Raw genomic sequence first — 15,543 nt, 5'->3', positions numbered from 1 at the left:
TAGGTGTTCAAAAGTATGGTTAGCTCCAGTTTTTTTAAAAAAAATCAAAACTTTTCCTGGTTCAGGGCTTTTGGTAATTTCAAGCTTGTTCAGAAAGTAAGGCTGACAATCCAGTTACTGTGTCCTATCTCAGGTTTTCTTCCTTGTTTAATTTCTTCTAAAGGCCTTTCACCTCCATCGGCACATGTATTTGCAAGGGCCCACAAACTTTGAGTATTTCCCCCCTGAAATGGCTCTCTAAGTACAACAGTACCACAGTCACAAAAGCCCTGGGCTGAGCCCATATGTAGAAAGCAGTGAGCCAATATAGTTGGCTCTGTATGGCATTTAATCAGGATTACCGGAAGTGAAATATTCCAGACTTGGTAGCTACCTCAAAAGTTGGACAAGTATCTTTTCTGTGTATAGTACCAACCCCATGTTCAAGGAAAACACATTTCTGAATGTATCATGGAACAGGAAACCATGGATTATACTGAACTATAATGAAGTGAATGACTTCTGCCAGAAGTTACTAAGAAAATTCCTAGATAGTATATTTTGTTGAATGCACATAAATGAAACTGCAAGCACCAGTCTAGCAGCTCAGGGGATTATACTGCATTTCCCACAAATCTATCAGCCATCATGTTGGCTGGACACTTTTAAGAGAGAAACCTTAAAAAACAATCTGACCAAGCACTGTTATAGATGATAGACAGCAAAACATACGCGAAGTCTGCCCCTACATTCAGCAATATCCAGTCTATCCCTCCCCACCATATCTGTTTATTCTTCACTGCAGTTTGTATGTTTTCCTTATAAAGGTGATGGGCAGTTCTACACAGACAGTATAAAGCAGTTTGAAACCACCTCAAGGGCAGGGTGTCTTCTGTTTCTGGCTTGAGGTGAGGGGATTTTTTTCATGTGTTCTTTCTAGCTTAATGCTGAAGCTTACTGGTTTATTCAAAATGTGAAAGAGATTTGGGAGTCTTAGGGTCCTCCCATACAGCCATATAACCCAGAATTTGGGTTATGTGGCTGTGTGGAAGGGCCCTAAGACCCTTCCACACTAATCTGCAACATCTGCTTTGAACTGGGTTATCTGAGTCCACAGTGCCATATAGTCCAGTTCAATGTGGATTTTATACAGCTGTGTGGAAGGAGCCTAAAGTAGACCACAAGCTGAACATCAGTGTGATGAAGCAGTTTAAAAAGCCAATGAGATTCTAGGCTGTATCGATAGGAAATTATGGTCCTCCCACACAGCCATATAACCCAGAATATCAAGGCATAAAATCACCCAGTATCTGCTTTGAACTGAGTTATCTGAATCCACACTGCCATATATTACAGTTCAAAGCAGATAATTATACAGCTGTATGGAAGGGGCCTAAGTGTCTAGGTTGAAGGAAATAATAGTCCCACTCTATTCTGCTTTGGTCACATCTCACCTAGAATACTGTGTCCAGTTCTGGGTGGCACAGTTCAAGAAGATATTTGACAAGCTGGAATATATCTAGACCAAGACACCCAAATGGTAAAAAGTCTAGAAGCCAAGCCTTATGAGGAGCAGAGGAAAGAAGAGACAAGACAACCATGTTTACATATTTGAAAGGATGTAACATGGAGGAGGGGTAGACTTGTTTTCTGCTGTTCTGGAGACTAGGAGCCCTTCCATACAGCCATATAACCCAGAATTTCAAGGCAGATGATCCACAATATCTGCTTTGAACTGGATTATCTGAGTCCACACTGCCATATAATCTAGTTCAATGTGGATTTTATGCAGCTGTGTGGAAAGGAACTCGAACACGGAGCAATGAACTCAAATTATAAGAAAAATATGCTTCCTAAACATATGCTACATGAACTTCCTGATGGGAAGAGCTATTCAGCAGTGGCATACGCTGATGCCTAGGAGTGTGGTGGAATCTCCCTCTCTGGATGGCTGTCTGGTGAGAGTGTTTTGATTGTGTTTTACTGCATGGCCTGGATGGCCCTTATGGTCTCTTTTAAGTTCTTCGTTCACACTAGAGAAAAAATCCATGGAATCATGGAGGTTGCCTCATCACACTAGAGAAAAAATCCACTTAAAACCTGCTTCCTGCCTCCTACAGAATTCTGGGGTTTGTAATTTAGTGAGGTTGTTAAAGGCTCCTCCCTAAACTACAAACCCCAGAATTCTGCAGAAGACCTAAGATCCATTCATTGATTCACCTACCGTCCATCGGCTATACCTTGACCCACGATAATTTCACCAGTGATTCCTGGTCATTAATATTCTTGTGGAATTATTTACGAACAATCTAGCATAGCACTTTATTGCTCTAATTTTACTCGCTGCTACTTCCAACTTAGCACTTTAACTATTCCGTTCCCTCCATGCCGCACTTTAGGTAGCGCTAGCGCTAGACTTGGTTTCTCTTGCACTTTAAGATCTGCACTTTAAGATCGCACTTTAATATTGCCTAGCGCTAGATTGTTCTCCTTGCACTTAAGAACTTGCACTTTAAGATCAACTTCATCCCCCATAGAAGTCGTGGTGGGGAGAGGAGAGGTGGAAAAAGGAAACCATTAATTTGGCCTAGGGATCGTAAAACTACACTAGCAATTCCAAACAGGTCTCCTAATATGGTAAATTGGTGTAACCGGAGTGGCGGTCCCTCCGGATTGAGGGTGGTGCTGTTGAACGCCAGATCTGTTAACGGGAAAACCACTGCCATCCAGGATCTAATCCTGGACGAGCGGGCAGATCTGGCGTGCATCACGGAGACCTGGTTGGACGAAGCTGGAGGCGTGAATTTGACCCAGCTTTGCCCACCAGGTTTCTCCGTGCAGCATCAGCCGAGATCTGGAGGGCAGGGAGGCGTCGTCGCAGTGGTCTATAGAGATTCCATCCCTCTGACCAGGGGCCCCATCCCGCAGTCAACAAATTTTGAATGTGTCCACCTGAGGGTGGGTGACCGGGACAGAATAGGGATTCTGCTAGTGTACCGTCCACCTCGCTGCACTACAGTCTCCCTACCTGAGCTAGCGGGGGTCGTCTCGAGCCTGGCATTGGAGTCTCAACGGCTCCTCGTGCTGGGAGACTTCAATGTCCATGCAGAGGCAACCCTCTCAGGAGCGGCTCAGGACTTCATGTCTGCCATGGCAACCATGGGGCTGTCCCAACAAGTATCTGGCCCCACCCACTGTGCTGAACATACATTGGACTTAGTTTTCTGTCAGGGATGGGAAGAAGGTGGCGGTGTGGAGGAGTTGACGATCTCTCCGTTGCCATAGACCGACCACTTCCTGGTCAGATTTAGGCTCACTGCGCCCCCTAACCTCTGCAGAGGTGGAGGACCCATTAAGTTGGTCCGCCCCAGGAGGCTTATGGATCCGGATGGATTCCTGACGGCTCTTGGGGACGCCACATCGGTAGGTGATCCTGTTGATGCCCTGGTGGCTCTCTGGAATGGGGAGATGACTAGAGCAATTAACACAATCGCTCCGGAACGTCCCCTCTCAAGTAGCCGAGCTAAACCAGCTCCTTGGTTCTCTGAGGAGCTGGCAGTGATGAAGCGAAGGAAGAGGGAACTAGAGAGTGTGTGGCGATCGGATCCGAGCGAGCCAAATCGAACACGGTTTGTGTCCTTTTTAAGGGCATATGCTGCGGCAATAAAAGCCGCAAAGAAAACCTTCTTTGCGGCCACTATTGCGTCTGCAAAGAACCGTCCGGCTGAGTTGTTCCGGATTGTCAGAGGTCTTTTAAACCCCGCCACCCTAGGCGGGGTCCCTGACAACTCGGCAGCTCGCTGTGAAGCTTTTGCTCGGTTCTTTGCAGACAAAGTCGCTTTGATCCGTTCTGGTCTGGACACCATATTAAGGGCAGTCTCTGAGGATGTAACACGAGCACCTGCTTGTCCTATTTTGATGGATTCAGACCGGGTCATGCCAAAAACCTGAGCATAACTCCCCTTTTTGGGCAAAGTCCTGGAAAGCGTGGTGGCCTCACAACTCCAGGTATTCTTGAGAAACACGGATTATCTGGATCCGGCACAGTCTGGTTTCAGACCGGGGCATGGTACTGAGACAGTCTTGGTCGCCTTAGTGGATGATCTGCGCCGGGAGCTCGACAGGGGGAGTGTGTCCCTGTTGGTGCTGCTGGACCTCTCAGCGGCCTTCGATACCGTCGACCACGGTATCCTTCTGGAGCGCCTTGCAGGGATGGGTCTTGGGGGCACTGTTTTACAGTGGCTCCGGTCATTCCTGGAGGGTCGCTCCCAGAAGGTGTTATTGGGGGACACCTGTTCAACCCCACAACCCTTGTCATATGGGGTTCCTCAGGGCTCAATACTGTCCCCCATGCTGTTTAATATCTACATGAAGCCGCTGGGTGAGATCATCCGGAGTTTCGGGGTACGGTGTCATCTGTACGCAGATGATGTCCAACTCTGTCACTCCTTTCCACCTGCTACTAAGGAGGCTGTCGAGGTCCTGAACCGGTGCCTGGCCGCTGTAACGGTCTGGATGAGGGCGAACAAATTGAAATGGAATCCAGACAAGACAGAGGTACTCCTGGTCAGTCGCAAGGCCGAACAGGGTATAGGGTTACAGCCTGTGCTGGATGGGGTCGCACTCCCCCTGAAGGCGCAGGTTCGCAGCTTGGGTGTGATCCTGGATTCATCGCTGAGCCTGGAGCCCCAGGTCTCGGTGGTGACCAGGGGAGCATTTGCACAGCTTAGGCTCGTGCGCCAGCTGCGCCCATATCTTGGGAAGTCTGACTTGGCCACGGTAGTCCACGCTCTGGTTACATCCCACTTAGACTACTGCAATGCTCTCTACGTGGGGTTGCCTTTGAAGACGGCCCGGAAGCTCCAACTAGTCCAACGTGCGGCAGCCATGATGCTAACAGGAGCGGGACGTAGGGAGCATACAACCCCCCTACTGTACCAGCTCCACTGGCTGCCGATCTGCTACCGGGCTCAATTCAAGGTGCTGGCACTGGCCTATAAAGCCCTAAACGGTTCCGGCCCAAAATACCTTACTGACCGCCTCTCGGCCTATGAGCCCATGAGGACTTTGAGATCTTCCGGGGAGGCCCTGCTTTCAATCCCGCCTGCCTCACAGGCACGGCTGGTGGGGACGAGAGATAGGGCCTTCTCGGTGGTGGCTCCTCAGCTGTGGAACACCCTTCCCGTGGACATCAGGCTAGCCCCCTCCCTGCTAATATTCCGCAGGAAGTTAGACCTGGCTATTTAAGAAGGCATTTGACCAATAAGTACAATGACTGGCAATTGACCATAGGAATGGAACACTGGAAAGGAGATCGGATTGTGGCTTGACGATGAGATGACTCGGAATGTAGTAGTGATTTTGTAGTGATGTTGTTGTTTGATAAGATGTTTTTATGATTAGGATGAATTGTACACTGTTTTGCACTATGTCTTGTTTCCTTGCACTTGTTTTCTTCATGTTGTACACCGCAATGAGTCGCCCTGAAGGGCTGAGAATTGCGGTATATAAGCGCAGTAATAAATAAATAAATAATAAGGAACCAGGTTTTAAGTGGATTTTTTCTCTAGTGTGATGAGGCAACCTCCATGATTCCATGAAAATATAGAAACATATAGTAGCAAAAGACTATCAGACTGATGACAAGCAAGCAAATGAACTCTATATGGGCTGCTGATGTTTTATTTTGTAACATGGTTGCCTGAGTAAATAGGGAGATATATTACATGTTCTTTGCAGGCATTGCTCCTGTACCTATTTTTGTGGAAGTGTGCTAGTGGTGATGGTTGTTTGGTGCTCCGGAATGGTTACTAGACTATTTTTGTTTGTTTATTTGTTTAGTTTTGCTACAATAGGCTGACACAACTCCTCCTTTGGGATGAAAACTAATTAAAATTCCTGTTCCTTTCATGGAAATTTTTCCTTTTTTATGCTTCATGCCCTTTTTTGACAGGAATCCAAAGAAAGAGCTCAATCACTGGATTTCAGATTGTAACCAGTGGTGTTTTATACTGTAATCATTAAACAGTAACATCCTATAATGTAAGACCAAACACTTTTTAGATATTGCAACTAGAATATTGTGGAGGAGATAGCCAAAATGGGGCTGGTCTTTGACTATTGCTTGAAGTTGTCTGATGAGAAAATCTCATATTGCCTAGCATCTCTTTAGTAGTGTTAACTTAGGCCTAGGAGCCCCTGGTGGCGCAGTGGGTTAAACCCGACAGATCACAGATTCAAATCTGGGGAGAGCGCAGATGAGCTCCCTCTGTCAGCTCCAGCTCCTCATGTAGGGACATGAGAGAAGCCTCCCACAAGGATGGCAAAACATCCTGGTGTCCCCTGGACAACGTCCTTGCAGATAGCCAATTCTCTCCCACCAGAAGCGACTTGCAGTTTCTCAAGTCACTCCTGACACACAGAAAAAAAACTTTTACCAGCCCTACGTGTAGCACATTTGCAAGAATAGGAAACCCATTGAAGGAGGTAGCCTTTCAATTGACAGCTATGGTGCTGATCCATAATGTAGCATCATGGCATGTATATAAGTTCATTTACCAGACAAGCAAAATTGAAACAATTTTATGCAAAAGGACTGTTAAATGAAAATGATTTAAGCATTTTTAACAGAACAGCTTAGTGTTCATCCCCTCAGCCTCTATCGAACCACCCATACAATTTTATTAATAAGAAGAAAGAATTATCACAGTGTTATTTTCAGACTAGGGGGGAAAATAGGTTTTGCCAATGTTTAAAGAAAGCTTTCATATTAAACCTACTGCATGTGGCCACTTTGTGTGTTCATGAGGTCTCAGCCCCTAAGATCGTGCTGTTTTATCCATGGGAAAGGCTAAATAGTCAGTCATTTCGTATTAATGTTTACAGTATAAATTTACAAGCCGCCTTCTATGGAGGCACGCTTTTGCTCTATAAGGTTTTGTCAAAACATTTAAAACAAATTATAATAGCCTTTGTCGTATCTCATTTTACTTGCATAAACAAGTCACCCTGAAACTATAAATGATGGAAAATTTAATCCACATGGCTTGCATTATCAAAACTATTTTTTCCACAATGTCACCAGAACATTATCTTTAAAAGAAAATAAGATGGCATAGTGGGCTCCTAAATTGCAACTAGTTTATATTTTAACATTTTAGTTATTTTGGTGATTGTCAAGTAGTCATGTTAATGATTGGCACAGAGGCATTTGTTTCCATTAATCCATAGGTGAATAATGTGCAACCTTCCACAAGTTATTGGACTACGGTTCCCATCAATCCTAGCCTGGAATGTCAGAGTAAGAGTCCAAGAACTTTAAAAGAGCCATGCCTTCCCCATATGTGCCTTTATCAAAGGGCTCAATCACTGGTTTCCATATTGTTTTCTATACTTGTATATAAGTTGACCTCATGTATAAGTCGAGTACAGGTCTGTGGACAAGAATTAGGGATTTTCCTGTGACCCGTGGGTACAACTTAGAGCAGTGGTTCTCAACCTGGGGTCCAGATGTGAAATATGTGATCCTCCAGATATTGGAACTTTCATCATCCATGATCATTGACCTGAACAGTGGTTCTCAACCGGTGGGTCCCCAGATGTTTTGGCCTTCAACTCCCAGAACTCCTAACAGCTGGTAAACTGGCTAGGATTTCTGGGAGTTGTAGGCCATAAACATCTGGGGACTCCAGGTTGAGAACCACTGACTTAGAGGCATGTTGTGGTAGGGCTCTTGAATATTCCCTTCTGGGACACAGATAAAAGAGAAGGATTGGCACTTCTTTGACAGGAGGCTAAGCGAAAAAAGGATTGGTTACTCCATCTGAGCCTCTCCCTTTGTAACAGAAGCATCACTGCCCTTGCTCTTTCCACACCTTGGCAGGAGATTTAATGAGTTTAAAAAGCTATACTGAAGCTCAGAAAGTGTGAGGATTGGGAGGCTATGCCCAGATCAACTGCCCAGATTTTTAGAGTCAATTTTTGACCAAAAAAATCAACTTGTACACAGGGTTACATAATATGTTTGGAAACTTTAAGGAAACCTCAGCTGTTTCTCAGTTATTAGGACTACAAATGTCTTCTGGAAAATGTATATGTAGGAATGACAGATGACTGTTGCAGATCACATTCCCAGTCCAAGCAGAGATTCAGTTGGGCTTCACCAGCATTCTCCCCAAATGCATAAGTCTAGAAATTTGAATAAAAAAAAAATCCAAAAACCCTGGGTCAGGCCCGTCGCCAGGATTTCATTTCGGGGGGGGGGGGTGAATTTTTTTTCAGGGGGGGGTTTGGGGGGGCTGAGTTTCGGGGGGGGGCTGAGTCTGAGTGAAAGAGGGTCTAGCCTAGCAAACCTTTTGTATCATTACCCCAATACCCCCATGCATATGGGATATATTGAGTATGGTGATCAGATCATGATATGAATAAACATAACAGTTTAAATAATGCACCAATAAGGCCTTTTCACGAACCACCATGAAAATTTCGGGGGGGGGCTGAAGCCCCCCGAGCCCCCCCCCCCCCCCCCGGCTACATGCCTGCCCTGGGTCTTCTTATCTCTGGGTCAATGTAAATACTGTGCCTTATTGTATATCAAAAAAGGAGCCATCTCTTTGAGTGAGTGGAGTAGAGAAAGAAAAGAGCGTAGTCTGTCCCAAGAGAACCTAAAAGAAGCACCAACCCCCTCTACTGTCTCTGCGACAGCATCACGTCTGGCCTATTTGAATGCCTAGGCAGGGAAATAGTGGTGGCTCCCTGAGATGGTCATGGTGCTTTCCCCCTCTGCAGAATAACCCTCAACTTATCCTTAGGTCTCATCAAAGTCTATAAGGTTGGCCCCAAAACCTGCTCTCAATTTACACATAAACCTAACTTATACATGGGTATATACAGTAAATTCTTGGATAGGTACTGTGAGTTCTTAGATAGACACCAGCATTTTCTGCTACATGGTGTTGTTACTCAAAACAATTTTCCTTTATTTCCTGTTTAACTTAAACCGGTAACTTAAATTATGACTTTCCACTTAAGGCTTTTAAAAATGTCCCAAACCAGCTGTGAATGTAATAACCTTTAGTATGTTTATTTGCTTCTGAGTTGTTGTTTTTAATTTTCGCTTTGATGAAATCCTACAGAGAAAACAGGCAATCTCAAGAGGATTCATTCCTTGCAAAACTTAGCTAGTACTAGTAAAGTTAAGCACATGCGGAAATCATCTCTTTGACATCAGTGGGACATTTAAAAAATACATTTGCTGGTTTGTGCTCACAGTCCCTGCTTCATGAGTTGCAGAGATAAAATGTTGCAGAGGGCAAAAATGTTGAAGGAACTGAAAAAATAATCACATGATTCATGTAACAACTTTGACTGTTTGCAAGTCACGGAAAATTGTAGCCTGCCTTCTCCCCCTGCAAATGTGAGAGGAAGTCGGAAGCTTTTAAAGTTTTGATTAAGCTGGCTTTGGCATGTCACACACCACTTAAATTAACCAAAGCTAACTTCAGAATAGCATCTTAGAAATTGTCATTATTAGTGCTGACCACTATTCCCTGATTAAGCTATATAGGGTGCATCTACGCTGTGGAATGATTGCAGTTTGACACCACTTTAATTGCCATGACTGAATGCTATGGAATCCAGAAAGTTGGAATTTTACAAAGCCAAAGATTGCAGCCAACTCACCAAACTAGAGATTCCAGCATTCCATAGCATTAACAGCCATGGCTGTTAAAGTGGCATCAAACTGTATTAATTCTAGAGTGTAGATGCACTCACAAGAAGCAAAAGTGGAGGATATGTTTCCAAAATCTTTTAGCTGTAGAAGGAGAAGGAGGAGGGAAGGGAAGCATGACCCTGTGTAGATCATTGTAGTTCATGAATGCTCCACTAAACAATGTAATGATCCATTAACACAACCATTCTCAAATGTATTGTTAGGTTTCTCGCTTTCCCAGTAGGCCCTTGGCCTATTTGTGTAGTCTGCTATATCACTGGAAAAGATTTACATATTATTTAATGACATACAGTAAAATGGTGTGCATTATCTCCAGACCACTGAATGTGACATTACCAATGCATCTTCCTGTTTTCTATATTTAAATTTGAAATTGTTCATACGCAACATTGTCTTAGGCAGAAATAATGTCAGTACTAAGTGGGAAATGTGTACAAGATCATAGTACAGTGTGCTTTTTTTAGTCGCACTGATTGGTTTGCTGACCCATATACCTATGGCAACGTGAACAAACTGCAGTTTACAAGCAATTTCATAGCTGTTTTAAACCCTGGTGCAAAAATGTGGGACATGCTCTCTCCAGGCAATTGGAGTTTAATTAAATTATATGTGATTTGGTTTTATCAAATTTATATTTTAAAGTACGGGGGGGGGGGGGCAAAGTAGTTATCATGGCAGCTCAGGCAATGCTTCACATATGTGCAATCCTATTTCTAGATGCATGGGTTTAACTGAATTTGGAAGTGCAATTGAGGCATGTCCCCACTTTGCAACAGATGTATATCTAAATATAGTTATACATCTGACCTATTTCACTCCAAGACATGTGTTTTCCAGCACACGGTGATCATTATTATTGTTATTAGTCTTTCATTTGTATGTCACCTTACTCCCAGGGAAGGCATCTGCTTTTGACACGTATACCTCTTTATTAAAAGCAAAACCTACAGGTAATAATTGGGTGATGAGAAACCTGTTGGAAGTCCCTTGTATGTCATCATCTTTAAACAGAGTTGAACTGGCATTTTGAAATTTGAAACTAATATTCAGATAACTGAAACTCTCATGTTTCATTAGGTTTGCTGCATTTTTGTGTTATAAGGCAGTGGTTCCCAACCTTTTTTTGACCAGGGACAACCTGACCAGGGACCACTTTGACCATAGACCACTCTCCAACATTAGTACCAAAAGGGTTATGAATCAGTTTTTAGTCAACGGTTGGACAACCTGACTGGATAATGACTGGTAATGAAATGTGGAGGAATTATGGTTTTTATTGTGTTACTGATGTTAATTGTAATTGTAATGAATTTTTACCTGTGTTAAATGTTTTTAATGTTTAAATTATTTTTATACTGTTGTGGGCATCTAATTGTGCCATTTTGTAAACTGCCATGAGTCACCCTCAGGCTGAGAATGGCAGTATAGAAGCATAGTAAATAAATAAATAAACTTTAGATTTGGTTTGGTTATCTAGGGTGCTGATTCAGAAAACGGCATTGGATCGACCACATCAGCTCTAGTTTCTGATACAGAACAGTAGTCGCCATCAGCTCACCCGCAGAAAACCATATTTAATAAGCCTCGGCACTATTAGAGGATTTTATGAGATCAGTCACTCTGTTACAACAGTGTAGTAATGGTGAGGCCATGGACCATATTTTAGTTCTTGTGGACCACTGGTGGTCCACGGACCACTGGTTGGGAACCACTCTTATAAGGGATATTTCTTATTTGAGGGCCAGAAATCTTGTATCTAATGGGATTGACAGATATCCCTTATTATTAAAAATGTTTACTATTTGAGCGCTGGGAACCTTTTCTTTTTATATATCAGTTCTATCAGAACAAGGTGCCATATATAGACTGTACAAAGTGCTGTCTTTTGGGGTGTAGGCATTTCAAAATGACAGAAATATGAGCATCATGTAATTTATGAATGTAGTCAATGCTTTAATTTTGCAGAGATCGACATGGCTTCCTTAAATGAAGTCAATACTTCCAGTTACTTAAACAGAGTACAACCTGCATGTCACAGACTTAGACTGAAAACATGGTAATGCTATGTATTGAAACATGGTAATGCTATGTATTGATTACCTTCACAGGAGGGACAGAGGCAATGAAAATGTGATGTCCAAAATGACAAAACTATTTTGAGCCAGAGGTACCCAATGGGTTATCATGTTGACAAATGAAATGCCAACTTCCAGGGGTAGAAAGTTTTTAAAAGGTGTGCAGCTACAACCCACCTAGAAACATGCCCAGTTTACCAGAAAATGAAAATTTGAAAAGGGTATACTTGGGGGTAAAGGTGTGTTAGAGATTATGGGATAGTGTCACTTGCAAGGTGTATACTGTCTGAATGCAGTCTGTGTATATTTTAACTGACTTTTGGCTTGCTTTTCCACTCAGAGTTTTGTATTAGAGTGGTATGTCTTCTTTTTCTGAACATCACCGCCTTCTGTGACATGGATATTTTGCTGCACTTTCTATCTTTCTGTTGGTGTGGAATGTGTAATTTGGCATTTGGGGTTACGATTGACCTGTGCTCTGTACCCAGTTTCTTGGCCAAACTACTTCTTGGTGAAAACAGAAGAGCACAAAACTCTTCATACAAAAGTGTGAATTTTCTGTTGTGGAATTCCAACATGACTGATAAAATAATTTTTCATAATCTTCTTTAACAGCTCCTGTTTTCTAATCCTTTGAAATGGATTAAATTATTTTGAATAATGCTTTGTTTTTTCCTCTTTTCCTTTTTAGCCTGTCTATCAAATATAATAAGTTGAGTGCATAGTGTTCTAAATTTGTTTCTGTTTTTTGTTTTCTCAAAGGCACATTGTACTGAATCATGTACTGTGTTCCTATTTCCATATGTTGTTTGAACTGCTCTTGCTACTCAACAATACAAGAAAACAGGAGCATCAAATGTCACTAGCTATGCACATCCACTTTATAATTACTGTTGAAACCAAAAAATTATTATTCACTTTCTATGAAGCAACAAGAATCTTATAGATTTGTATTCATATGACTCTCTTCTGCAGATTTTTCAAGATGTTACTACCATCATTGTGTTCCTCTATAAAATTATATTTACGAATATATTATTTTATATTATATTGGAATGAGTAATATTCTATACTTATTGTAGCATTATAAACACAATTAACTGGAAAGAAAATAAATGCATATTGCTTGTAGTTTCATATATTTCAAAATGTACTTTTCCCCAATGTCCTCACAGGTTTTTGTACTTTTTTGTTTTTCAGTTTTCTCCTTGTGTTTGGTTGCTTGATTTTGTCAGTATTTTCTACTATCCCTGACCATATATGGCTTGCCACTAGTTGCCTCTTCATTCTGGTAAGTGAATTTTATTGAATACAAAAACTTCTCTGATAATTGTGTATGTCTATGTATGTGTGTGGGAAAAGTGTGGGGGGGGGGGGGGGAGAGAGAAAGAAAGTGGATGAATGAATGAATGATTTTTTAAAAAAAAATAACTGTGAAATGTAGTCTTGGCCACTATAACAAACTTACCTTGCAGACTCAAGTACCCCAAGTGGCAAGCCTGTGTCTTTAATCAGAATGGAACCACATCTAGCACAGACTGAAACCCTATACCAGTGGTTCTCAACCTGTGGGTCCCCAGATGTTTTGGCCTTCAACTCCCAGAAATCCTAACAGCTAGTTAACCGCCTGGGATTTTTCCCACTGAAGATCATCCATATAGGCAACCAAAACCATGTCTATCCTGCAACCAGGCCTAAAGCCAAATTGAACTAATGGACCTAGATCAGGGCCCTTAACTTGAGGCCCATTGTTATATTGCTGATACACACCCAGAGGGTCAAAATTACATCCTCTGGGTCTGTATCAGCCATAGCATTCAAATAAAAATGTATTGTGATGACTTAATTTGCAAAATATTGGTAAAATGTTTACAGGCTGTGGGGTGAAGTTAATGTTCTTTTTGTGAGCCAGGGTATGAAAATCCCCTAACAATTTGAAATAGCACATTAGAGAATTCTTTACAGATGCAGTGCTGATGGAGAAGGAAGATTTTTTTTTGCTGCCCTGGAGAATACCTTCAACCAAAATTTGGCCAAATTTGTTCCAGACTTTCCACAAATATCACTCTTGCCACAATCTCATTTGTTTCCAATATCACTTCCCCAAATCAATCAGGTCTTTGATAGAATGGCCTGCTGATATGATAGCAAAATCCTCAAGCACTCTCGGGAAATCAACTGGATCCACCGGTGTTCTGGGATGGGCCATCTTAATTGTACTTGAACCCCTGCAGAGGCTCCAGATCAGGCATGGGCAAACTTCGACCCTACAGGTAGGCTGCTGGGAATTGTGGGAGCTGAAGTCCAAAACACCTGGAGGACCGAAGTTTGCCCATGTCTGTACCTGGTGGTGATCTATCCATGACAACAGAATATAGAAAATCCCCCATCCCTAATTATTCCATCCAACATGAGGGAGGATTTGTGGTTACCATGGCTGACATGAAATTTTGGACCACTCTCAAGATTGTTCTTGAGCAAGAAGCTGGTGAGACTTCAGTACTGCTCCCAAACTTGCCTGACTTGTTCAGGAAGGGAGATCCTCAGGTATGTCTTCTATTCATTGGAATCCCATGTCTTGGCTCTTATATAGGAACAGTCACTTACAACTATTCCATATGGCTAGAAAAAGTGATGAGAATGTATGTTTATATCTGACTTTTTAGCTTAATTATAATGCTCATCGGCATCCAAGGCCTATTGAGCAGTTGGACCCAGATGTTCTTTACAGTGTAGCCAGATGGTTGCTCATCTAATAAGGACATTCAAATAGCATTGCCCTCTTTGCTTAAGGATTTGTCTTGCTAGATCAGGGCATCAATGTTTCAATTTCTCTATGCTAATTAATATATCAACTTCGCACTTTTAAGACATGGTGTCAAGAACCCTAAAATCTGCTCTGTTTTCTGCACCAACGGTTTCAGAAGGGCTGATATTATTTCTCACTCTTTTCACATTATCTCATAGCAGTAAAACTGAGCATTACAATAAGTACATACTTAAAGATGTTCAAATATGTCAAACTATCCTTCTTCAGGTAATTTGAAAGCAATGAGTTTAAACAGAAGGAAAACATCTGAATGTTCCTTGTACCATTACATTAGCCTTTAATCTGTACACATAGATAGTAGAACAATGTTCTTCATGCTGATATAATAAAATCCACCCCAGCCTTAAATGCACAGACACACTGTGTACTATAAGCCTCCAGCTATCACAGCACCAGCAACAAAATGCTACTGTTTTGTTTCAAGTGAGTTACAGTCCTTTCCCAGTTTGAATTTTTGGATATTTCACAGAGCAAAACAACTGATAAAACTCAGCTTTGTAAATGATGAGTTATGTAAATGATTGTCATGATGTTTCATTTATTTATCTCTAAACCAGAGAATAAAGGGTCACATTTACAGAAGGGAAGAAGGGGGCTGGAAACATTCAGAAAGGGATTGACAAGAGCACAAAGTTTAATGGAACAGTGAAGAATTAAATATAGAAAGGTTTTTTGGGGGAAAATATACTTGTGCCAAAAAGCATGTTTTTAAATAGACCTTTCAGGATTTAATATATTAGTTTTGAAAGCATCAAGGTTTCCTGAGTATAATATACACCATTCAGACTGTGAGCACTTTCAGACGTCTGCCCTATGCTCACTTACCTAAGAATAAGCTCCTCTGAAAATAATGGCCCTTATTTTAGTAGACAAAATTGCACTATGGGAACAAAAATACAACACTCTGTTAGTCCATTAGTTTTTAG

The 15,543-nt window shown here is 42.1% G+C and overlaps 1 protein-coding gene across 4 annotated transcripts in view; it reads left to right on the top strand.

Moving 5' to 3' along the window:
* Positions 1–15,543, top strand: part of KCNQ5 (potassium voltage-gated channel subfamily Q member 5) — a 367,068-nt gene that overhangs the window by 281,636 nt on the left and 69,889 nt on the right. For all 4 annotated transcript variants that reach the window (XM_060752906.2, XM_060752905.2, XM_060752907.2 and 1 more), the window contains exon 2: positions 12,988–13,078. In XM_060752906.2, the coding sequence (XP_060608889.2) occupies positions 12,988–13,078 (91 nt within the window). The remainder of the gene's footprint in view (positions 1–12,987; positions 13,079–15,543) is intronic.

The sequence above is a fragment of the Anolis sagrei genome, chromosome 1, assembly GCF_037176765.1.
Source record: "Anolis sagrei isolate rAnoSag1 chromosome 1, rAnoSag1.mat, whole genome shotgun sequence".
Taxonomy (NCBI): domain Eukaryota; kingdom Metazoa; phylum Chordata; class Lepidosauria; order Squamata; family Dactyloidae; genus Anolis; species Anolis sagrei.
Note: the sequence above shows the minus strand (reverse complement) of the source record. Positions and strands in the feature narration are given on the sequence as shown.